This window comes from Onychomys torridus, chromosome 11 (genome assembly GCF_903995425.1).
Source record: "Onychomys torridus chromosome 11, mOncTor1.1, whole genome shotgun sequence".
Classification (NCBI taxonomy): Eukaryota; Metazoa; Chordata; class Mammalia; order Rodentia; family Cricetidae; genus Onychomys; species Onychomys torridus.
The window spans coordinates 28643257-28669525 of record NC_050453.1 but is presented as its reverse complement, the minus strand read 5'-3'; the positions used below and the strand labels follow the sequence as shown (position 1 = coordinate 28669525).

At 39.0% G+C, this 26269-nt stretch overlaps 1 protein-coding gene across 2 annotated transcripts in view; it reads right to left on the bottom strand.

Annotated features, from left to right (window-relative positions):
- Pou2f1 (POU class 2 homeobox 1) overlaps positions 1-26269 on the bottom strand; it is a 144137-nt gene that overhangs the window by 38942 nt on the left and 78926 nt on the right. For both annotated transcript variants that reach the window (XM_036202508.1, XM_036202507.1), the window contains exons 3-7: positions 13461-13561; positions 11250-11303; positions 9324-9443; positions 6643-6831; positions 4232-4358 (exon numbers count right to left, since the gene is read on the bottom strand). In XM_036202508.1, coding sequence (XP_036058401.1) covers positions 4232-4358; positions 6643-6831; positions 9324-9443; positions 11250-11303; positions 13461-13561 — 591 coding nt within the window. The remainder of the gene's footprint in view (positions 1-4231; positions 4359-6642; positions 6832-9323; positions 9444-11249; positions 11304-13460; positions 13562-26269) is intronic.

Below are 26269 nucleotides of genomic sequence, written 5' to 3'. Positions count from 1 at the left end.
CATCTTTATATGTATGTGTGTATAGTCTTCCTCACTGTCTACCTTATTCACTGAGGAAGAATCTCTCAACTGAATCCCAGGCTCTCAGATACACTAGGCTAGCTAAACAGCTTGCTCTGGAGATTGTGTTTCTGTCTGCCAAGCACTGGAATTACAGGTGGAGCCACCACATTCACTCAGCGCTTAGATGGGTTCTATACATCTGAACCTAGGTCTCCATGCTTGCATGGCAAGCCTTAGCAATGAGCTGCCTCCCAGTGCTTGCCTGTGCTCTCCCACTTCACTTCTTACCACCTTCTTTCATCACTGGACTTCAAGCACACTGGCCCTCCCTTTCTTGGTGTAGGGCAGACTCATTCCCGAGGCCATCTCCTTCACTGCCTACATGGCAGACATCCAGAGCCACATCTAGCTGCAGCAGTCCCCACCTCACTCAGTCCTCAGTTCAGACGTCACTCTCCAGACAAGCTTTCTTCAGACCACACACCTATGTTCTACATGTCAATTATTACCAGGTCAGTCGAATCGCCCATCTTCCTTGGATATACTGTTATCCAAGTCATTTGTTTAGGTTACTACTGTTTGACTTCTAGTAAGTGCAGGGGATTTCACCTTGCTGAAATTTTTAACTCCAATAATTAGAGTGACATATGACACTTAGCAGGTACTCAATACACTGCTAAGCAAATTAACTATAACTGTCGATTTTATGGGTTTGAACACACTCAAAAGTATTGTCTAGTGAGAAAAATAAAATTACATTTTATGTTAATAATCAGAATTAATCTATTATTAAGAAAAGTATTTAAAAATTATTTAGAAAATAAAAAACCAAAATTGTAAAACAATGAAAAATGAAACAATAGAAAATACAAACTCAGATATTTTATTGATGAGTTTCTTTAAAGTTTAACAGGAAAGTTGGATTTTTGTTTGTCTTTGGTAACAGCACTTAAATAATCATATTTAATCAGAAGTGATAATACTGAATAATTAATTTTGGTTCACAGTAGCATCTTCTAAACAAACTGAAACTTTAAGCCATCTCTCCTCTCCTTCCCTGCCAATTAAGGTTAGCTGAGATGCCAAAAGAGCCCAAGAGAGGCCTAGCACTTCTGTGAGGAGCAAGTCTATCTACCAGTCCCTGGCCCGAATAACAGACCTCAAACACAAAAGCCAAGATTTTCTAACAAGAGTGTTTCTTTAGTTTCAAAATTAATGTTGACAGTAGAGAAGGCAGAATACAAGTTGCCATGAGATATGACTCAGAAACCTATCAGTAAGACTTGTTCCAAGAAAAATCAACTTGGGAATAGGATTTCTCTCCTGAGTTTTCAATAGTTATATAATCACAGCAATACTGTCAATATTATAAGTTATACTTTCAAATTCTTAGATTAACAACATTCCCTCCCTCAAAAAGAAGCAGAAATGATTGCTCAATTGGAGGCTAATCTCACAGTAGAAACATTCTTTGTAATTGTTAAAATCCTAACAAATCAATCTTTATCCCCTCCACACAAAACTCAATCAGACTGAATCAGATTTTTCAGTTACTATTAATCGCAGCGGCTCTACTGGAAATGAAGCCTTCTCCTTCATACGGCTGGCCAATCTTATGAAATGCAATCTGGGCCCTGTCCATGCTACAAGGATCACAACAACTCAACAGCAGAGGTACACACTGGCTCTAGATTACTCTGTGTGTGCGCGCACACGTGTGTCTGTGGTGTTGAGTGCACGTGTATATGGGTATGTACACACGTGCTTACAGAGGCCAGAGGTTTAGGTCAGAGGTGTGTGTGTGTGTGTGTGTGTGTGTGTGTGTGCGTGTCTGTGGGTGTTGAGTGCACGTGTATATGGGTATGTACACACATGCTTACAGAGGCCAGAGTGTGTGTGTGTGTGTGTGTGTGTGTGTGTGTGTGTGTGTGTGCGTGTCTGTGGTGTTGAGTGCACGTGTATATGGGTATGTACGCACATGCTTACAGAGGCCAGAGTGTGTGTGTGTGTGTGTGTGTGTGTGTGTGTGTGTGCGTGTGTGTCTGTGGTGTTGAGTGCACGTGTATATGGGTATGTACGCACATGCTTACAGAGGCCAGAGTGTGTGTGTGTGTGTGTGTGTGTGTGTGTGTGTGTGTGTGCGTGTGTGTCTGTGGTGTTGAGTGCACGTGTATATGGGTATGTACGCACATGCTTACAGAGGCCAGAGTGTGTGTGTGTGTGTGTGTGTGTGTGTGCGCGCGCGTGCGTGTCTGTGGTGTTGAGTGCACGTGTATATGGGTATGTACGCACATGCTTATAGAGGCCAGAGGTTTAGGTCAGAGGTCTCTTCATGAATCCTCATTCTTATGCAAGTGCTTTTCCCATTAAGTCATTTCCTGAGTCCCAAGTACTTTCAAGCTGGTTTTTACATATAAAGGAACAAACTTTCCATTCTCTAAGTTTTATCTATGGACTGCTACTGCTATGATGACATCAATGGTAATAGTGGCACATTTTCAGAAAGTACTCATATGTGATTCCTAACTGAATCCCTACAAGTTTTGAAAGAAAATACTAAAATTATTCTTACACTTCACGTAAAGAAACTGAGGCTCAGGAAAATTATATTTCTTCAGAGACAGCTTGGCTTTAGACTACAGTCTATACTTTTCATTACATTACAGTGGTCTTTCTGACATTAAGAAAACATTTTATATAATTTACTCAGAATTAAAGGGGAACATGAAAAGGGTAAACGAGAAGATGAGAAGTATGTGAAACTCAACACACTTAGGAGGCTTGTCCAAGGTTACAGGCTCTAAAGCCAACCAGCATTCTTTATGTGCCATTTCCCAATCCTATGAAAGGCTGGAAAGGAAGAAATTAAGAACATACAAACAACAACAACAACAACAAAAATTAGAGTAGCCATTTCTTTAACTATCTTATAAAGGCTAAGATATGAAAAAAAAAAAAAGTGAAAGACAATAATATCCTTGGGCTTTATAAAACACCTAAAGAACTTCCCAATTGACCCCACACACTCTTCAGGTATGGCCTGTCAAAGTCTTTCTGTCTAGACAGATCATTTCCTCCTCCTCTCTTGGAATTCTCTTTCATTGTAATGAAACTTTTTACTGTTTGTGGTTTTACCCACAAACCAGGTATCATCTTCAGACACTATGCATCCTTGCTATTCCAAATGCTGGTTTTCCTAAAGCGCTGCCATTACCATGTATATATTCTCTTTATAGGACCAACCTACCAACGCTTATAGTGTCCTAAAAACTTAGTCATCTAGATGCCTATTCCTTACAATAACTGGTCACCAAATCTTTTCTTGGTTTTTAGTTTATTTTGAGATAGGGTCTCACTATGTAAACCAAGCTGGCCTTAAGTTCAGAGATCCTCCTCTCTCTGACTGATTCCCAAGTGCTGGGATTAAAGGCAGGTGCCACCACGCTTGGCCCAAGTCCTTTTTTCTGCTTTGTCATTTTCTCTTTCTGTCCTTACAATCCTAACTCAGCTTTTATCAATCTCAACAGAACCTTGCAGAACTCTGACGACCAGTATTACTAATTCTCCTCTTGACTATTCCAAGTTTCAGTGTAAACTCAGCTTTTATCAATGTCAACAGAACCTTGCAGAACTCTGATGACCAGTATTACTAATTCTCTTCTTTTTTTAATTTTAATTTTTATTTATTTTTATTTTTTTACTAATTCTCTTCTTGACTATTCCAAGTTTCAGTGTAAACAAGCTTCCTTAATACAAATGGCTAATGTCACTTTTCTGCTTAAACTTTTGATCTTACAGAAAACTTTATTGGAAGATATCAGGCATTCAAATTCAACTCCACAAAGAACTAGTTAAAATTTTGGGAGTAGAACTCAGAAACCGACCCTTCTCATTCATCCAATGACTTGCAAATAAGCTGAGCCTTGGAAATGATTAAGCTGTGTGATTTCAAGTTAAAGTCCTATAAATTTCTTGTGAGATTCTTTAATAAGCTAGCCTTTACTGATCTTTCAGGTCTCAAATTTCATTCTTACTCATATATGTAACCTGTGTTCCTGATTGAAGGCATTACTTATAGTGCTCATGAATACCAGTAGTTTGAAACCAAAATTTAACAAAAGCATTGCTCATATGGATCCCATTAGAGCAAAATGCTAGTGAAGGTGTCAGGAATACTAAGTGGACGGACAGCACTGCTACACCCCTAGTGAGTTTTAGGAATGCTTACCCTGCTGGCCCTGGGGGGTCTGTGAGATGATAAACTGTGCTGGTTGCAAGTTGGTGGTCGGGTGCACCAACACAAACTGTTGCAAGTTGAGATTTTGCTGTTGAAGCTGTTGCAATTGTTGAAGATCCTAAAAGCTCAGAAACAAAATATAGATTAGAGAAATCCAGAAATGAAAGCTGGCTTAGTGATAAGGTTCCTAAATAATGACCTCTGTCATATCAAGTAACAGTGAGACGATACTTGATAGCATTTGTTTTCCATGTCCCGACAGTCTGGCTCCCAGGACTAGTCAGGATGTGAGAAATCCTCCGTCCTCAGGCCAGAGAGAGGCTCAGGAGGCAAAAGTTCTTGCTGTGCGAGACTGAAGACCTGAGTCTGACCCATAGAGCCCATGGTGGAAGGAGAGAACTCACTCCTGATAACTGTCCTGACTCTCTCTCTCTCTCTCTCTCTCTCTCTCTCTCTCTCTCTCTCTCTCTCTCTCTCACACACACACACACACACACACACACACACACACACACACACACACACAAATAGCAAAACCAAAAAATCTTAGGGCCTCTGCAAAAAATTCTATTTTTGAGGGCATGATGTATAGTATCACGACTTATGCTAAGTCCAATTTTCATTAGTTACTTAAAATCTGACAGAATAAATGTCTACAATCCTGGGGGTGGGGCTGTTTTCAATGTCACAACTCTATTATTGTTGTTAGTGTGTGGTGCGTTTGCACATGGCACAGATATATGGGGAAGTCAGAGGACAACCCTGGAGTTAATTCTTTACTTCCACCTGCTAGCATTTTGAAGGCTAACCTCAGATATCAATTCCACTACCTCTGGAATCAACTAAAATGCAAGCAACTAGGCATCCCTGTGAGGAATTTTCTTAATTGATCACTCCAAGTGGAAAGACCCTTGCTAAATCTGGGCCACGCCTTCTGGCGGAAGAGAAGAGGGAAGCCTCTGCTCTTGTCTGCTCGCTCTCACTCTCTCTGGCTAAGTTCATCTACCCTCTGCTGGTATTAGAACCTACTTCTTCAGAGTCCAAGACAGACTAAAGAGCGGCTGAGACACCTAGCTGCATAGACAGGGCAACTACTGGATTCCTGGCCTTTCCTTTGAGGGGCAGTCTTTGTTGGACTGGCCAGACCACAGCCTATACGTTACTCTAATAATTTCCCTTTTAATATGTATTCACTCTGTAAGTTCTGTTCCTTTAGATCTGGTCTAAACAAAGACCAACATGGACTTTAAAAGGCTTTAAATAGCTGGGTGTCGGTGGCACATGCCTTTAATCCCAGCACTTGACAGGCAGAGCCAGGAGGATCTCTGTGAGTTCAAGGCCAGCCTGGTCTACAGAGCGAGATCCAGGACAGGCTCCAAAACTACATAGAGAAACCCTGTCTCGAAAAACCAAAAAAAAAAAAAAGAGAGAGAGAGAGAGACTTTTAAATATTTGACCCAATTTTTCTCTATGAAGTAAAAATTGAGAGTGTTATATCCAAATTTCTATCAATAAATTAAAAGACTAATTCCTGAAATTTGACACCAGCTTATCAAACTCAATTGAGAAATCTGTTAGGTACAAAACCATCATATTTTTATCAATTTCAGATAAAGTCTCAGATAAGGTTCACTTGCTAAAATAATTTATTTCATGAAGAAAATGGTCCAAATCAAAACACTACCTTGCTACAGACTGTCCACACAGTAATAAAGATGAGTCTAATCCATCTTAAGTATCTAGTCAAACTGATGTTACAGCTTAAATGCACCTCCCTTCTCTTCTGGAGACAGGGGCAACTGCTTAGTTCTTAAGACTTCTTCATATATGTCATATATAACTTCTCACACTCCCTTTCATTTCCTTGAGATAAAGGATTTCACTTATTTTCCTTTTTGGTCCCATTCTTTATGACTCTTTAAGTAAATTTTTAGTATCTTTGGATATTTTACTCTAAAATGTGAAAACTGAAACCCTGTAACATTTTTCTGCAATTCTCAATGGTCCTAATCACTCCACAGCAGAAAGAGGACATTCTGTGTTTCTCAAAGAGTGGCAACATTTACCATAGAGCAAATGACAGAATTCTTTCCTGCTACTCTTAGCTAATTAAGATAAATACAGTAATCCCTTGCCTCATAAATATGCCAGCTACTTACTCAAGAACTGTTGCTTAACATAAACTCAGTTATCCAAATAATCAGCTATATATTTGTAGTATCAACTCAAATAAGCGCACAAGTGGATTGTTTTTGACTCATGAAGGAGGATAATGCCTCCTTGATCTAGAGTTCCTTGGGTTTTTGAAGATCCACAGTAATAAGCAAAAGGCTAACAGTATTCAGTAAAGTTTTTCCATTTATTACTTGCTTGCTGTCACTGTGACCTTGTGCCTTACTCACCTGTGCAATCTGTATGGGCTGAGACAGGGGGATCTGGGTCATGGGTGTGGCAGCAGAGGCTGAGATGGTGGCCCCAGCAGCACTGTGCTGTTGACTGGCGGAGTGCTGCTGCACCGCAGCAGCCAGGAGCTGGGCCTGGGCCTGGGCCTGCTGTAGGAGTAGCTGCTGCTGGGCCGGTGTCAAAGTGAGCTAAAGTAAGAACAAACAAGGGAATCCTTCAAGAATAGGGCCTGTGATGCAAGAAAACTGCTTTCACACAGGTAACTCAAGTGGTATTGGGTTCTCACTACTCATTTTCACATTACTAATACGCAGTTAAACTGTTCACCACTGACAAACTATTAGTACTAGCAGAGCTAGTAGTCTCCACTTTAAACTTGAAAAATCATTTTGGCAGGAAAGGTAATTAACGACTACACAAAAAAACAAAGAATCAATGCTGACAGGATATGCAAAGAAATTTACACCCAATAGCAAGTGACTAGTCAGATGAGGGACAAAAGGCTGCTGGATATGACCAGGAAGAGAACTGATCAGGCCCAGCTGCTCCGCATTAGCTAGAATCCCCACCATATTTCACCATTTCCATGATGTCTTAAGATGTGACTAAAAACCACGAGCTGCACTTCTTTCCTTTCTAAATCCCCTTCTAGGATCTCCCTTCACCTGATCTTCAGTTTCCAACTCATTACCTATAGGAGACAGGTGGTGAGGGCCACTCTTCTAAATGAAAATGAATCTAGATGCCCAGATTTAATAAATCTTCAAGGTACATGAACCTGAAATCCTAAGTGTTGTTACTATCTTAGACACAAGTGTTCAAAACCTGAACCCTTACAGTAAAGCAAGAAATATATTTAGAACAAACCTCATAATATAGCATTTCAAAAATGCTTACATAGTAAGTGTGCTGGGCCTTTCTTTCAATGACATGTTCTGATCAAACAAGTAAGGTAATACCTATATCTCAACAGTCATTTAGCAGCACACCATGCCTTCTGACCTATCACGATCTCATTTATCCAAACAATCTGTGCATTAGAAACACAAGAACCAAAGCAAAACTATTCAAAAATGCAATAGTCTTCAAAATGTGTGTATATAATGTATCTTACATAATACAGGTAAATACATTAATCTATAGTGATGGAATATTATAAATGTTCACACTAGCTGAAATTATAAAAAATTCTGAAGGTTATGATGTGAATTGATTAGTTTCTTTCTTACCACTCTCCTCACAAAAGATAATACGTTAAGCTTCCAACATTGAGAAATTACTTCAAATAATAGTTTAGAACAGAAATCGCTAAATAGTTATAAGTTTAACAGTCATGGAGGACAATTCGTTACCAGTAAAAATAAGTGACATTTATTGACAGCTACAAGCCAAACACTGTTTTAAGAGATTTATATAAATCGCAATGGTACTTAAAACAGATATTATTAATACCTCCACTTAGAAGAAGGAAATTTGAGGTACAGGGAGATAAAGTATAGTCCTTTAGTAATTAGTAATTACACAGCCAGGCTCTGAGACCACATGTTTTATTTTAGGATATTACAAAGTCACTTCAAGAAAATGTTTTTCTTTTAGAGTATTAGTCCACTCTTTTAACTATCCTGCAATAACACAACTCCAATTTTGCCACGCGATTACCTTGCACAATGATGTTGTGGAACAATTCTCTTGTATGCTGTCAAGAGTTGTCACTTGAATTGGTTTAATAAAACAGTGACCAGTAGTAACCAGTAACCAGGCAGTGTAAGCAGGGTGACCAAACTAAGAATGCTGGGTAGAGGAAGGCGGAGTCAAACGCAGAGGAAGCAAGATGAGAATGCCACACTGAGAAAAGGTACCAAACCACGTGGCTAAACATAGATAAGAATTATGGGTTAATTTAAGTGTAAGAGCTTGTTAGTAATAAGTCTGAGCTACTGGCCAAGCATTTATAAGTAATATTAAGCCTCAAAGTCAATTATTTACGAAGTGACTGTCAAGTATTTGGGAATAGGCAGGCAGGAGGAAAACTTCCGCTTACACAATGAAGTAACACCATTTTTTAATGTGGGTTAAAAAGTTTAGAGCCCAGTGTGGTGGTCTTTAATCCCAGCACTGCAGAGGCAGGCAGATCTCTGTGAGTTCAAGGCCAGCCTTGTCTACAGAGTGAGTTCCAGGACAGCCAAAGATAGATAGACAGAGAAACCTGGCCTTGAAAAGCCAAAAGAAATTTAAAAAAAAAAAAAAAAAAGGAAGGAAGAAAGAAAAGAAAAAAGGAAAAGTTTGCAGTTTACTCTGCAAACATCTGAACATCTGCAGCTGTAACAAAAGAAATCTTGCCAAATAATGACAAAGATAATTCTTTTTTAAGATTTATTTATTTATTTACATGCAGAAGAGGGCATCAGATCTCATTACAGATGGCTGTGAGCCACCATGTGGTTGCTGGGAATTGAACTCAGGACCTCTGAAAGAGCAGTCAGTGCTCTTAACCTCTGAGCCATCTCTCCAGCCCAACAAAGGTAATTCTTGTTACAGAGCTTCTGCACCCAGGAAGTTCCTTAAAGATACAACAGTGCCACACTAGTGGCAGCTTCGGCGAACAGTTTTAATGAGATGCGAACCATCAGCTGTTCAGACACAGAGGAAGGTCACTATCGTTTTCTCAGTGGGAACTTACCCCAGTTATCTGGCCCCCAGCCAGCATTAGCTGGGTCTGGGGGATGGCTGACTGCACGGACGGCTGCTGAGGAGGCTGGCTTGGCTGCTGCGGATCCCCCGATTCCTCACTAGATTTAGACTGGAGTGAGGTTGGATAGGAAACAAAATAACTCAAATAGGTGATGAAAAGAAATGTACTTCTGACTCTAAAAATCCAAGAATTATTTAAAATATGTGCTGTTCAAATTTTGAGTTTTGGGCTTTCTTTTTTCCTTTCTTACCTATCTTTTCTTTCTACTTATGTACTTTTACAACTTTTTAATTCTAATCTCAGAAAAATTGTAATTATAAATTTTTAAAAGAAAAATTAAATTGGTCCTCCACAAATCAACAAAATCTTTCACAACCTCAAATCCCCAATTCAGGCAATGAAGAGAAAAGGAAAATGATTTTCAAATCATTTTTATTATTAGACTCTTCAAACTAACAATCTGACATATACCCTGTGACCGAGTCTCAAATTTCTTCATATACTATCTTATAATTCAATTAATTGACACACAGAACTTTTTATCTACTATTTTAAAAGAACTCTAAATACAGCATCTTCCATCAAGCAATGTACAAGCTTGAAGGAAAATGATATAGTGAAGAATTTATAGGCCTTAAAGGGAGAGAGAAAATTTTTTATGGTAATTAAAAGTGGTTATACAGAGTATTAAAGTTCTGCATAGATTTGCATATTTCCCAGCACCTGTTTGGGAGACTGCAGCAAAGCTAATTAACATAAAAGCTCTGATGAATTCTGCCAGTCACTGAAAGATAATTACAGTGCAGGACTGTAAACATTCTGAACTGGAGATACAGCCTGTTTGCCAACATCTCTCTAAGGGATGTTAAGTTTACCATGGCAACCAAAGCAATTTTCTGCCTCCTCTCCCTCAGAAAGGAGGGTCACATTATCTCCTTTTCTCTCCTTGTTTCCATGAGTTACTAGGTCCATATTCCACAAGGTTTCATAGAATGTTCAACCCAAATTCTTTAGTCTTTAGCAGCACTAAAATCAATCTTCTAGAATACTGTTTTTCCCTCCTGATTGTTTCCTAAACACTACAAGAAAAGGATGACTGAAACATTACAGAGTTGTGTAAAATACTTGAGCCTTGAATCTTCTGTATGATGGTTTTATAATTTCGACTATCTGACCAGCAATGTCTTGCTTATTTTTTTAAATAAAAATTTATTATTATTTTAAATTATGTGTGTGCGTGCGTGTGTTTGGTGTGTCTGTCTGTTGGTGTGTATGCGCACATGTGTATAGAAGAGGGTGTCAGATGTCCTGGAGTTGTATTCACACATGGTTCTGAGAGTCCTGATATGGGAACTAAGCTGGAATCCTCTGTAATTCTTAATCACCAGGCGATGACTCCAGTGCTCTTTAATGTTACTTCTGTTTAGATCAGAGAAGAGCACTTACAATGCTACCAATGTCTTTATTTAAATGCAGGTAAGCAAAACTGAGTCCCAGGAGGCTGTGACTTGCCAAAGGTCATACACCTAGTTATTGGTACAATGAGACTTCAAAACCCAAGTTCCCCAATTCTCTGTCCAGTGTTTCATGAAAACTGGTGAGCAGTCTAGGAAAAAGAAGGATACTTCAGAAGCTATTTGATTTGGTGTTCAGTATGTGTTCCTGAACTTCATTCTAAAATTCTGAAAGTGAACTTTATTTGTCCACCTCTGGCTCACATACAGTAGCAGATTAAGGTGATTTTCATTAATGACAATTATTACCATCTGGATTCAGCAATAAAAATATAGCAATAATAAAATTAATAAATAGTAACAATCCCAAGTAGTTCCTATTCTAAATTATGTGCTCATTATAGGAAATTACAGAAAAATTAATAGAAGATGCGACCTATGTGCTCATATTCCAACTTACCTGAATGTTTAAAGATTGAGCAGCAGCCTGTAAACTTGTCCCAGTGAGTTGGACCTAGGTGGAAAGTAATCAACGGACATAATAATCTAAAACATTGTCATTCATCACTAGAGGGTGACATCAAGAAATATTTCAAATACTAAGTGTATACCACTGCATTAGAATTGAACATACAAATATATATTTTATGGGGTTAAAACTTCCTGCCGGGTGTGGGTCCCATGTCATTCCTGTCTTTTCCTTTTCCCGCCCTGACCCTCTATCACCGGGTGGTGGCAGTGGTGGCGCATGCCTTTAATGGAGGCAGAGGCAGGTGGATCTCTGTGAGTTTGAGGCCAGCCTGGTCTACAAAGTGAGTTCCAGGAAAGGCGCAAAACTACACAGAGAAACCCTGTCTCGAAACAACAACAAACAAACAAACAAAAAAACAAACCCCAAACAAAAACAAAAACAAAGAACTTCCCATACAAGCTCACAGTTCCCCACACCCTAACTCAAAACTGCAGAAATTTCTTCTAAATTAGCATCATCACTAAATGAGCACTATCAGGTAAGCCACACTGACACTTGATGGGTGCTTCTTATTTAAAACTCTATTTGGGGGTTGGGGATTCAGCTCAGTGGTAGTAGAGTTCTTGCCTAGCAAGTGCAAGGCCTTGGGTTCGATCCTCAGCTCCCCCAAAAAACAACAACAAAAAAACCCAAAAAACCCTATTTGTAGTCAAAGTCTGCTTAGGTTCTGAAAACCTAACATACCTTTCATATTGTTTTAAAGAACACATAAAAACAATCAACATGTACTGTTTTTTATCATTATAAACACAAAAAAAACTAGTTAAGAGAATCTATCTTATAAGTCATACAGGAAAAATTTGTCTTAATATTTAATATTCATATTTCAAATCCTAGTCATATTTAAGTAAGGATACACATGCAATTAGAAAGTCATCATTTGGCAACTGTGAGAGCAATCAGATTTAGAAAAGGGTCGTCAACAGATCACCTAACTAATGGGCAAAACAGGAGTCAGATACTTCTTCTCCATAGATGGTGAGAATTTACAAAGGGCACAATAGCAACTTCACAAGGAGGGCTACCTGGCAAGCAAACGATCAGGCTGAACAATCAATGCTACCAGTAATGAGATCTGCCTTGTGTTACAAACACTGGGAAGACTGTATTTCTTATGTTGCAATCCTACCAAAAATGGATAACTTGAATCTAAAAATAAAATCTAATCACAACAAGAAAGCAGACAAGCTCAAACTGAGAAACTTCCCGATTTGTACTCTTAAAAAATGTTAAGTTTTTTAAAAAATTAAGTATTTATTTATTTATTTAGGAGTTGGTTGTCTCTGAATAACTTATAGTCCTAAAGGTTAATGTCTTGAAAATGAAGAAAGACTGAGAAGGGAGAAGAGAGATGACAAGCCAGACTAGAACAAATGAAGACTGGAGTGGAAGGGCGGCACGGCAAGTACTCAGTAGACAGCAAAGTCCAAGGGTCCAGGCAACTAGCTGCACACAGACGACGACTTCCAAATCATTACAACCTTGCTTCATTTCAGCGCACGCCTTTAATCCCAGCACTCAGGAGGCCGAGTCAGGAGGATCTCCGAATTAGAGACCAGCCTGGTCTACAGAGTGAGTGCTAGGACAGCCAGGACTGTTGCACAGAGACAGCAGAGTAGTCTTGAACCTGCCCCACCCACCCCAAACGACAATAACAACAACACAACTCCAAAAAACTTGAGGGTAGTGCCTAGAATTGCACCTCTTTTATTTAAAAAGTGGTTTGGTGGTCCAGTGGCACTTTGATGAAGAGCAGTAAGTAAATTAAAAGAACAGGACTCATGTTCTGTTTTAGATGGGGGAAATTAGGTGGTGTCGGGTGGTTAAGTTAAAACTCGTTTTTAAATCTGAAACTAAGATGTTACAGTCAGGCAAGGGTCTGAGCAGTCCCTACATGACAACGGTTTCGGGCAGTGGTAACTGGTGATTTCCTAGTGTCGCTCAGCCATCACAGACTCAAGCTCACGTGCACACACAATACTAACCCAACAAAATAGTCTTTTGTTCACACTATGCAAAAACTATTAATTCTATATGAATCATTCAGCAGGATAGTTACACATGATTGAAATAGCGTCCTTAGCATTTTATGTCTCCTTTAAAAAGCATTCTCAGCTACGGCTGGGCAAAACAGTCTACCTGGTGGAGATGTCCAAGGAAAGCCTGGGCCTGGGCTGTTGAGATTGCTCCTCCAACAGGCACAGGCTGTTTCTGAAAGTCCAGGCCATTCGTTTGTGTGCCTGGAAAGCAAGCAAAATAACTATTAAGTGAAATAAATTCAAATGAAGCAAAGGACTCAACTTCCAGTTACCAGCATCCATTAGGAACTTGTTTTGAATAGTCACTTTTCTAAATATCTTCAGAGAGAAGAGATTCGGAAAAAAGGAAACAGAACACCATGGAAGAGGAGTCAGAAAAGAGCCAGAATATGGAGAGAAGTGCTATGAAATGTTGTTTTCCGGATGTGAAATGCCTAAGGTACTCATGAACTCACAGCATCTGTAGCTACTTCCTTAAGACCTCCACAAAAATCAAACCAGCCAAAATTCTAGCACAATGAGGAAGTAACATCCACACTCCATCCCTTAATGAGGAGTCACTGGCAGTTAGTAGTTGCTGTAAAAGGGAGAACCAATCTATTTTGAGGCTGTTCCTAATAGGTTTCCTGTGCTCCAGTGGGATGACCCCAAACCCATACACATAAGGGTAACACTAATTGGACTAAGTGGGTTATCAAAACAAAAAACAAACAAACAAGTCATGAAGTTAAGATGAGGACATGTTAGGAGATATGAGGGGAGCTGACGGAGGGAAATAGGAAAATATTTTACTATTGAAATTCTCTAGAATAAAGAAAATTATAACTAAAAATAAAAGGAAATATAATAAAATAGAGTTGTGGTTTGAATGAAAATGGCCCCCTTTGTCTCATATATTTGAATACTTGATGTCATTAAAATTCCATGTCATTCCCTGTTAGCCCTTTCTGCCTCATGGTTGTGGTAGTTGTCTCAGAATGTGAGCTCTCAGCTACTGCTCTAGCATCATGCCTGCCTGCCGCCATGCTCCCCATCAAACTTTATTCAGTAAGTTGCTTTGGTTATGGTGTTTTAGGATGGCAATAGAGAAGCAACTAAGACAAGAGACTTCTCTTCAAAAGGTAGGACAAGCATGTAACACCAACAATGCTTAAAAAGCAGACACAAAAATAAAAATGACTGACAATTCTAAGAGTTATTGAACACACAGATACAGTGATTGGAGCAACCAGGGCTGAAACTGGCATGGCATTTATGATGACTTTAAGGAAGAGATCATTTTTACTGTTTGAAAGGATGGTAGAGACTACCCAAGAGAGGGTCTTGGGCTCTCTTTTATTGTCCTACTTAAACAAGAGAAATTTACTGGTTACTTTGTGAGGAGCAAGAAGGATTTACTACTGATGCAAAGACTTTAATGAGAAGCAGTTTGATAGTTAAGTCACCCTTTATATAAATAAAATAGCTGTAACAATTTCAATATCAAAATATTCCTGTCTATATCTTTTCTCCCGCCCTTTGGTTTTGACACAGGGTCTCACAGAGCCCAGGCTAGCCTCAAGCTCATGACTTTCATACCTTAGTTTCCCAAGTGCTGAGATTAAAATGTCTGCCACCACAAGCAGCTCCACTAATTCTAAAACAGTGCCAATGTTAACATTACATATCCTATTTCCATAGAGTCCATTCAAATCCTATACACTAAATCTACATTCAGTTCCCATTTTAAATGACAGAAAATTCCTTATAAATTGCAAAGCATCAAATAATATGAAGACTGATTTCCAGCATCCTGGGTACAGCAGACTACATTTAATTCTGTTTAATTGATATGCCTTTGCCTCTTGAGGAGATGGGATAAAGGTATATGGTAGGTGTACTGTAAATATTTTAATCCATAAAAATATTAGGATGTGTTGGCATCTGCAAAAACTTTTCTAGCTGAGAAGAGACTGGCTCTCCCAGCCTCAGTGAATATTTAGCATAAATGGTTCAAACTAATCAACTCTAGATTGTTCATCCTGCCCTGCCTTGTATTTCCTATTGAAAATGGTGGTCTAAACTTTTCCCTCCCTTCCGTTTTTTTTTTTTTTTTTAAACTTCTGACTACTTTTTTCCAGGAGTGTCATGTGTGTCTCCTGTCTCCAGGACCTGTGAGAATAATAAACTTTGCTTTTCTGAGTCTTCACTTTTTTTTTTTTTTTTTTTTTTTTTGTATCTGTAACTGACTGACCATCAATACAAGAATAGAAGACATTTAGACAACCACTCAACTATATATAGAAATGTAAGGTGCAAAGGCTGATAATTTCTTTAGTAAGATAGCTATAACATTGTGAGATGAGAGTAGAAGAAAGGTATTACAGAGAAACCATTCTTGCTGAACTATACTACAGAGAAAGGTGATTGGATAGACAAATACAGCCCAACTGAATTTGAGTATGAGATGTTTTGAGAAGACAGTGATGCTCAGAGGCAAAACCAAGTAATACTTGGGTTTACATGCTTGGGAGAACCGGAACACTGGGAAAAAAGAAACAGAGGAGTTTATTCACTGAGTTCTTGGCCAATGAATCATATAAGATGATTATTATTAAACACCTAAAGGTCATGATTGTTATTAAACACATGAGGGTCTGGAGATGCTGAAAAAAACACCAAAGTAGTCTAGAGTGCATCAAGAAATGACAGGCCAGAGCCAAAGATTCTGTAGAATAGTTATTACCAAGCTGAGTCTTTGTAACTTGTATCCAAAGCTATTTAATAACACATACAGAGAAAAACAGGTTGAAGACAAACAGACAATTAGAAAGCATCGAGGTAGGGAATCCTTATCCTAGTGTCTCCAAGAGCTAAGGGTAGGATAGGGTAGTTTAATCTGTCAAATGCTACAGAAAAAGATCAAAGCACTGAGAAACAAATTAATCTGAAGCAAATAGAAGACTGATAAAAGCAGGACCAATACTTAATGGAACTGGGAAAACAACACACAACAGAAAAATATCAGCTTGATTCTTTCAAAGGAATCATACAAATATAAGTTTCTGGGCCGGGCGGTGGTGGCACACGCCTTTAATCCCAGCACTCGGGAGGCAGAGGCAGGCGGATCTCTGTGAGTTTGAGGCCAGCAGCCTGGGCTACGGAGTGAGTTCTAGGAAAGGCACAAAGCTACATGGAGGAAACCCTGTATTTTTCAATGCCAAAAAAAACAAATGTAAGTTTCTGGCAAGATGAAGCAAGAGAACTTGGAGGAAGCAAGCAAACCATTTAAGGACAGCAGAAAAGACGTCACCACTGCTGCAGGCCGGGAGACGCAGTGGGTAAAGCATTCGCTCTGCAGGCCTAAAGACCTGAGTTTGGCTCCCCAGAAGCCACCTAAAAACCAGACATAGTAGTACATGTCTGTAACCCTGATAGGAGGAGGAGGCACAGCAAGAATCCTTGGAAGCTTGTAGGCTAGCTATCATGACATGACCACCATTGAACAAGAGACCCCTTCTCAAACACGGTTGGAGGTAACGACTGTCACCTGAGGCTGCCCTGACTCCACTCATGTATACATACACAGATAATAACAGGACTTCATAAACCACTTCACATTAATAAAACTGAAACTTAGAAATGGATAACTCTCCAGAAAACAGAATTTATCAAGACTGACTCTAGAAGAAATAGAATATATAAGAGTCTCACAATATTTAAAGAAACTGAATTAGTAGGTAAACAAACAAAAAACTCCCCCAAAGAGAACACAATGCCTAGATAATTTTACCAAGGAATGGTTCCAAAACTTCAATGAATAATTAACACGTTTCCCCAGAGAACAGTAACAACAAAACAAAACATGAAAACACATCCCGTCTCATTTACTGAAGTCAGCATAACCTAGATACCATAACCTGGCAAAGATAAGTATAAGAAAGAAAATACATGCCAGTCTCATTCATAAACACAGTCACCCGGAGAAAAAACAGACCGAAAAAGAAAAAATACAGAATGAAGGCTGTGACAGAGATGAGCCCACGTACAGCACCAGTTACAGGGCACAGGCCCATCAGAGGGGAATGTAGATTTTTGTGAAGTGAAGAGTCCTTGTCTCTCATGAAGCTCCAGTTCTCCCTTTGAGCCAGCAAGGAAGGACCAACAATGTACGAAAGTTTCCTTCCTGTATCAGCAGACCACAGCACTAACCTCTGCACTGCACTTCAGCATCCTTTTGTTTTCAGTTGCTGGACCACTCTGCCTCTTGTTCCCACCCCTTGAATACAGAAGCAATACATCTATACCTCTCTTTACTACAAAACTACATTTTGTACTTCTTGAAAATTTGGTGGGCAGCAGGAGAAGTAAAACTGAACCAACAAACACACAATACAGATGAATCTCCAGTCTGCATGCCTGGTTAAGAGGAGAAACTCCAAAGCAGCAAGTTCAATGCTTTTATTTATATGACATTTAGAGACAGGCAAAACTGAAAAGGGCCATTAAAAAATAAGTGATTGACCCTGCTTTATAAATAAGAGGAAAAATACATAGTAGTATTTCCACTATATAACCACATAGTAACTAAATTCAGACTGCGATTAAGTCTTCCCCACATTCTCCCCCAGATGTTCCAAGGAATCCAATGCATATTTGCAAAAATACTGCCTAAGTCATGAACCAATAAATGGAGTAAACTGGGGCCATTAGGAGACATAAGGTGTCAGAAATGGGGGCCTTTTGAGTCTATCTCAAAGGTTATCCTATTTACACTACCTACTTCTTGAGGATTTATTTACTTTTTATTTACTGTGTATGAGTGTATGGACACATGCCTACCACATACATGCAGTACCCACAGAGGCCAGAAAAGGGAGTTGGATCACATAACTGAACATAACCCTAGAGTTTGATATCCCTTAGCCTGAGTTCCATGAGGGAAGCCAATTTCTGGGGCCACCCAGCTGCCATTCATTGCTGTAGAGTCCCAAAACCCTGAAGCTCCAGAGGTTTGATACCCACAACTGCATGCTTACAACAAGTGATTACTACCTAGGTCTTCAAAGTAAAACGACAAGTCCACCACCTACTGCTGTGGCTTCCCACACTACCAAACCAGTGGGGAGACACTTCAAACCTCAGGGGCTAAGAATTGCAAAGTTTCTAGAAGGTGGTAGAACTCACCCAATCCACAGATTACAGAGCTAAGTGGACCACATGGGCCACTGGTATGAAAGAAGGGAAACCAGTAAAGAGAAAACAATTCTTATCAGATACTGTCCAGCTTGGGCTCAGCCCCAGTATAAGCCACACAACAGACAAGGACAAAGTTCACCTGACCTTCTCCCCATACATGAAACTGGCTGTCTTCAGTTTCAGAGGACCCAGTACCCTCATCTCTTTCCCTCTGTACTTCCTTTTTCCTTTTTACTATATTCTTACCAATATTTTTGCACCATCAATTCTAAATGCTTTATTTTATATTTCATCTCATGTACTCTTCTAATATTCTTTGTAGAGTTTCCCTCGCTGCTGGGCGGTTTTTCTCTCCTCAATTCCTTTCTTCCGCTGTCCCATGTTTCCATTTTGCCCTCTTACTATTTTAGTGGCATTTTTACCTTACCTTACTTTGGGGATTTTGTCACTATTGTTCATTCCTCATCTTCTCTTCTCGGATTCCCTGCCCATAACATTCTTCTCCACTCCTCTTTGTGCTTACTTAACTTTTTCTCTATTCTACCTTCATCCCTTTCCTGGGCTCCTTCCTTATTTTACTCATTTGTATTTTCATATTTATACTAAATAATTTTTAGTACATTCTAAGTTAGTTTCATTTAGTTTATGCTCTTCGGTTATAGACGGGTGGGCATTAACTGAGTCTGAAGTGTATTTCTGTCTCTCGTACAGTCTGATGTTGCTATTTTAAGTTTTTTTTTTCTCACTGAATGATACTGAAGATTGATTCCTCAGAGTAGGCTACACAATAAGACTCCAAAATAAAACCGGAAGAGATGTCCAAGACAATAGATACACAAATCACAACCCAGAAACACACAAACTAGGGAAAAGCAAGGCACCATTACTTCTCTAAAAGATCATAACTCAATACCAAATTCCAAGATACTGAAATAAGCAGTTTCAAAAGTTCACTAGTAAAAATGAGCAATGACTTTGAGGAGGACACAACCACACAGTCAAATTTAGTCCAGTCTTCGGGAGAGTTGGCAGCACAGAGGAAAAACTCAGCAAAACAGATGGGAAACTGAGCAGTATGGGAGAAAACATTAGCAGTGTGCAAGAAAAAGTAAGCAACATGGGAACATTTTCAGCAAGAAATTGACACTCTGAGAAAACAGAAAAAAATGATCAGAAGTGAAAAACTGAATGAACCAAATAAAAAACCAGTGGAAAATATTACCAGTAGACTTAAGCAGGCAGAAGAAAGATTAAGAATGGAGGAGAGGACTGAAGAAACACTACCTATTTAAACATCGTGTGGCATGCACATGTGTGGTGGGCATACTAACCACATCCAACAACCCCGGGAAACTAGTAAGAGACCAAGCCTACAGGGAGGAACTAGGATGGAAACTAAAGGCAGACCATCTCATTTATAAAATTACAGCAGAAATTCCTCAATCAAGAGAAAGAAGTAGGCATTCAAATGTAAAAGACATTTAGAGCCTGAAATAGAAATGGAAAGAGAAATATCACACCACAACGGATTATAGTCAAATGCCTAAAATACAAAGCAAACGGTTTAAAATTAAAGGGGAAAATGCCAACTTACCTACAAAGACAAAGATATCAGAATAATATCTGATATCTTGAAAGCAACCAAAAAGCCAGGGAAGGATGTAGTGGCATATTTCATCTCTTTAAAGTCAATTAACTGCTAGCTAAGACTACTATATAGCACAAAGCTATTCTTTAAGATGGGCAAAAATATAAGGATATTTCAGAATAAGCACAAACTAAGGCAGTTATGTCAATCAAGCAGCACTGTAGAAACCACTTAAAGAAATGTTACACAGAGAAGGAAAAAAGATACATAGTAAACCAGAAAACCTCTACTAGCAGGGAGAAAGAAAACAACAAATAACTCAACCAACCAGAAAAACACCAACAAAACTAGTTAACCTTTCTCAGTATCAACTTACATGTAAATGGTCCCAACTCACTGACAGACTGGCTGACCAGATTACAAAACTAGATCAGACTGTTATTGTCAAGAAACATATCAGTTAGATATAGACTGAGAATTACAGTACAGAAGCCAACTAATCAAGTGAATAAAAGTAAACAATAAGCTTGGTAGAAGCTGCTCTGAAATATGATAAAGTGGTCGGCGGCAGTGGCCCACGCCTTTAATCCCAGCACCCAAGAGGCAGAGCCAGGTGGGTCTCTGTGAGTTCAAGGCCAGCCTGGTTTACAGAGCGAGATCCAGGACAGGCTTCAAAACTACACAGAGAAACCCTGTCTCGAAAAACCAAAAAGAAAAAAAAGAAAGACAAGAAATATATGATAAAGTGGACTTCAAACCAGAATTATAAAAAAAGCCACTACCTGCTAGCTAAAGGAACATCCCATCAAGAAGACCCAATTGTAAACATACATGCATCAAATACAGAAGCTCCCAAATTTATCAAATAAACACTAATGGGTAGAAAAGGTGGCAGACACTGACAAAACAAACATGGGTGACTTTAATACTCAATTCTCATCTTTAAATAGGTTGTCTAATCTAAAAGGTAAAAAACTTTAGACTTAAACTACATCATAAATCAAATAGTCTTAACAGATATGTACACAATATTCCTTCCTTAGGCCACAAGGTAAGTCTTAACAAATAAAAAAGGAACTAAAGTAATTTCTTATGTCTTATTCAATCAAACTGAAATAAAACAATCAATAGCAAGAAAAACTATGGAAACTACACAAGTACACGGAAACTACACAATATATTACCTTTCTGGTTTGTCTCTTGTAGGTCAGGTTGGCTTTAAACTTGCTGAATAGCTGAGGATAGCCTTGAACTCCTGCTCTTCCAGCCTCCACTTCTGAAGGTTGGGATTATAGGCATAAACCATGACACGACAATGCACTCTTTCTTGAGTGTATGTAGGGTCACCAAAGCAATCAGGGAGGAAATTTTAAAATTCCTCAACCAAATGAAATGAAGGCATGGCTTACTCAACCTTAGTGACACTAACTATCACTCACTATCCATGACTAAATGAACCTACCAAGCATGTCAGTGTGTGACCAAGGACTGAATTCTTAATTGCATGTAATTGAAATTTAAATATCAGTTGTAGCTGCTGGACACCAGGAAGTGGTATGGGGCTCCTATTCATCTACTAATCCTTTCAATAGTGAAGCAGGGTTCTGTGATTATCTTTCTTTCAACTTATTTCACTCTTCCTCAAAGAGCTCCTTATGTAGGACCTTCATGCACAGGATTCTTTCTTTCCTCAGGAACTTACTGCTTTTCTTAGCTGCTTGTACCTTCCCCTTCAAATACTACAGGACATCCTGAATGTAACATTTTCATAGCTGAAATACATCCCTTTATCTTGGACTTCTCTTCTGGGCAGTCCCTACTCTAAGAATGGCATCACATCCCCAGCCCTACACCAACACAAGTATTCTTTTCAGATTTCAGTCTTCCTTTCTTATTTTTACTCCCTCACAATCTTCTCACCCCCACCAGCAATGGCTCATTAAATTTGACTCCCAATTTCTGCTGCCAATACTCTAGACTAGGCTACTGTATACTGGATTTAATTGAAAGAGCAGTGGAGTCTAGATTTTTGCTTCAAGCAAGTTGTAAAGTATAACATGGTTGGAAATTTCTTTTATATATATATATATAAAATTCGTTTATTCCTGTTGGGAAAAATGACATGAAGCTAAGCTACCCTTTAAGGGAGAAGGAGAAAGTTACAATCTCTGATGATTTGTGCCCACAAATCTTCTCAGTGTTATATATATATATGGAGCTGAGGATCGAACCCAGGGCCTTGCGCTTGCTAGGCAAGCGCTCTAAAACTGAGGTAAATCCCCCACCCCTAAATATTTTAATTAGTAATGACTAAAATGGAGACGACTGCTAAAATTTTAAGTTTGTTACTGGTGTATCTCATCACTTGTGTATCTTTGGCAAAAGGATGAGTTTCTTTCTCAATCATTTACTATAAATGTACAATCAAAATTCAGTGCCATTATTATTATTTGTTTGTTTATTTGGAGACAGGATCTCTCTTTGTTCTGGCTGTCTTAGAAATGGCTGTGCAGACCAGCCTGGCTTCAAACTCAAAGTTCTGCCTGCCTCTGCCTCCCACCTGCTGGGATTAAAGGTGTGCACCTCCACACCAGTGCTGCCATTCTCCAAGGTTCAGTAATTATAGCTCCTTTGCTTCTTTCTTCAGGTGCACATGGATAGAACCAAGGCAAATTTCTCAATATGTAATAGAAACAGTATGTTTTGACCGATACCTATCAATTAAGCACTAGAAGAAGGACTATCTTCCTCTCACAGGTATTTGATGTCTGGTTTTAGAAGAAAAGAACAGCATAATAATCTACGTTTAACTCTGCTCCCAAGACTCTCTAGAAGCTCTTCAGCCACTTTCAGTAACCCACAGAGCAATGTGGTTCTCAACCTTCCTAATGCTGTGACCTTTAATACAGTTCCCCACATGTGGTGATCCCCAACCATAAAATTATTTTCATTGCTGCTTCATAACTAATTTTGCTACTGTTATGAATCATAATATAAATATTTTTGGAGATAAAGATTTGCCAAAGGGGTCATGACCCACAGGTTGAGAACTGTTGTCATAAAATTTCCTCTTATTTAAAATTTTACTATAAAAGCACTCCAATCAATACTAGTGTTGGAATTTCTACTTTGGGACTTGTAAGCACCACCCCTGCCAATGAAGAATGTAGTTCACAAGTAAAATATGCAATAAACACTACGCTAATATTAAAAATGACAAAAGAGAAAAGAATACTAAAAATAACCCCTACATAAAATCTCAGTTCAAAGGGAAGGTAGTCCTGAATCTGAAATCTGTAATGACACTGGTTTGGTTTGTTGAGAATTTCATCTAGAAATGTTTCCAAGATGCAGGCTGAAAGGCATCAAGTTCTTAAAATTACGAAAGAAAAACAGCTATATCACTAATGTCCAAGTCTTTCAGGATCCTTTTCTTTATGTTAGAGAAAATGATGTCTGGTTATTCTTTGTGAACACAATATGTTAATACCAGCATTGTACAGCAATTTCCTCTGAGTTGATACATTCCATCCCTCAGGGACGCATGTTAGGACTCAGGTATTAAACAACCCAGAAGCTTCAAGAAGTCCCTGAAACGGACCCAGACATACTTGGCTCTTCCCCCTGCAGGTTTATATAAGCAGTAAACACTGCCAAGAGACACTCAGACAAGCTGTGCTGCCCAAGAAACGCTCTCCAAACTGTCCAGCTGCCTGCAAATTGTTGTAGGAAATGCTAGGTTTCCAGCGTTCCTAAGTCTCACTTACATTGGGGTGGGCTTTAGTGATACAGCTGTCTCTGAGTCATTTCTGCTCCAGTAACTAACTCCTCACTCCTACCCCTGTAATTCAAACTCACTGCCTTATCAAGTTGGACTTGATATTATCTTTACTTCGGTTTGTTGCTAGTTCCCTATCTGGGTTAAGTAGGTCTTTTTTTCTTATCTCATCTCCCTAGGGATAGGGTCACACAGCCACTAGCTACATCACTATATATAGTACAGAATGAAGAACTCACTATTTATCAGCAACTTCTTATAGCAAAAACTTTTGGGGTGATATTTCATAAATGTACACTGGCTTATATAACTAAACCACTTTGGCTTTTTCGTTTACTAAAACTAAAAAGATCTTGATATTGTCATAGGAGAGGTCATTTGTATGAAAATAATTAGTGAAAAAGGACAGGATTCAGGGCTGGGACCACTCGGTGAGTAAGAGCACCTGTTCTACAAGTGTAAGTTTGAATTCTCAACCATCAGGAGAAAAGCCATGTGCGTGTGCTTGAAACCCTATCACTGAGGATGGACACAGGTAGAGCAGGAGAGCTGGCCAGACAACCTAGCCACACAAGCTTCCAGTTCCGTGAGACACCCTTCTCATTGCAACAAGGGAGAAAGCAACAGAGGAAGAAACTTAATATCCTGCTCTGCCATTCACATGCGCATATCTGGGAACCCTACCTGCATACTCATGTGTAAGCACACATGCACACACACACAGCAGAATAAAGGAGTTTTGGATCAATTCCAATAAAAAAAAGAGAGTTAACTGGATACAAGCACAATGCATGAACACAGCAAGTTGCTTTACACATTCTAGTAAGCTAATGGTAATGATGAGTGAATTAAAGTCTATAAAAATGGAACTCTGTAATTCTGAGAATGACTAAGGGAAAAAGGATCTGGAAATCATATAATACATCTTAATTTTTTAAAGGAATCAGAGGTACTTGGTACCACTTTCTTTCACCTCATCTCAGAATTTACTGCTTCTTCATGCTGACTATAAATTGCCAACCATCATTACATTAATATGCAACCTTCAATGGGCAGCATAAACTCTTACCTCCTCTAATGTCTTCCATTACTCTTCCTTCCAACTAGAAATAAAATTTTTGTACACTGAATTCCCATGAGACACTTACTTCTTAATGAATATTCTCAATATTGACTGCTCATAATGTATTAAATGTATTTTTCTGTAAGATGAACGTGATATCAAACTCACTATTTGACTCCACTTCAGAGACCTCCCCAGGTGCAGTAGTAGCCAGAGCACTGGAGATAAAATGCAGTTTTCCTTTCTTCTTCTTCCCAACTTCATTTGTAAAGTCAACCTTTTGTTCTATATACTCATCTTACTCTCTCTCATTTCGTTTTCTTGTTTTTTATTTTTCATGTGTGTGGTGTATATGCATGTTTTGTATGTGCATGGGTGATGCTGATATTGGGGATACACCTGATCACTCTTCCACCATATTCACTGAGTAAAAGTCTTTGAATCAAGCATAGTGCTAAAAGATATGGCTTGTCTTCCTGGCCAGCTTGCTTTGAGGATCCCCCCCTCCCCACTTCTACCTTCCAGGCTTGAATTACAGGCAGGCCACTATACCCTTCCAATGGTCCCCAATCCACTTGTTTTAATTTGTACACTTTCTCCCTCAATAGTGGTTCTTTTTACCTGGCCTATAAGCATATTTAAAAACTGTCAAAGAAATACTTAATCAACAGAGCAAACAGCCTACAGAATGGCAGAAAATTATTACCAATTACACTTCAAACAAAGGGCTAATATCTAGAATTTACAAACAAGTACATAAAAGTTAAATACCAAGGAACTACAAAAGCCAATCAGCAAATGGGTAAATAAACTGAATAGACACTTCTTAAAGAAACACAGAGGTTGGGGATTTAGTTCAGTGGTAGAGTGCAAGCACAAGGCTCTGGGTTGGGTCCTCAGCTCCAAGGAGGGGGGGGGGGGGGAAGAAACACAAAGCCAGGTGGTGGTGGTAGTACATGCTTTTAATCCCAGCACTCGGGAAGCAGAACCAGGTGGTGAGTTTGAAGCCAGCCTGGTCTACAGAGTGAGATCCAAGACAGGCATCAAAACTACACAGAGAAACCCTGTTTCAAAAAACTTAGAAAGAAAAATAACCAATAACTATTTTTAAACTGTTTAATGTCCTTAGCCATCAGGGAAATGAAAATTTATAAACTACCATCTTAACTCCAGTGAGAATGGCTATCATCAATAAATCTGACAAATGTTGGAGAGGATGTGGTGAGAAAGAGTTATTGGTGGAGGAGATGCAAATTAGTACAGCCATTGTGGAAATCAGCTTGGAAATTTCTCAAATAATTA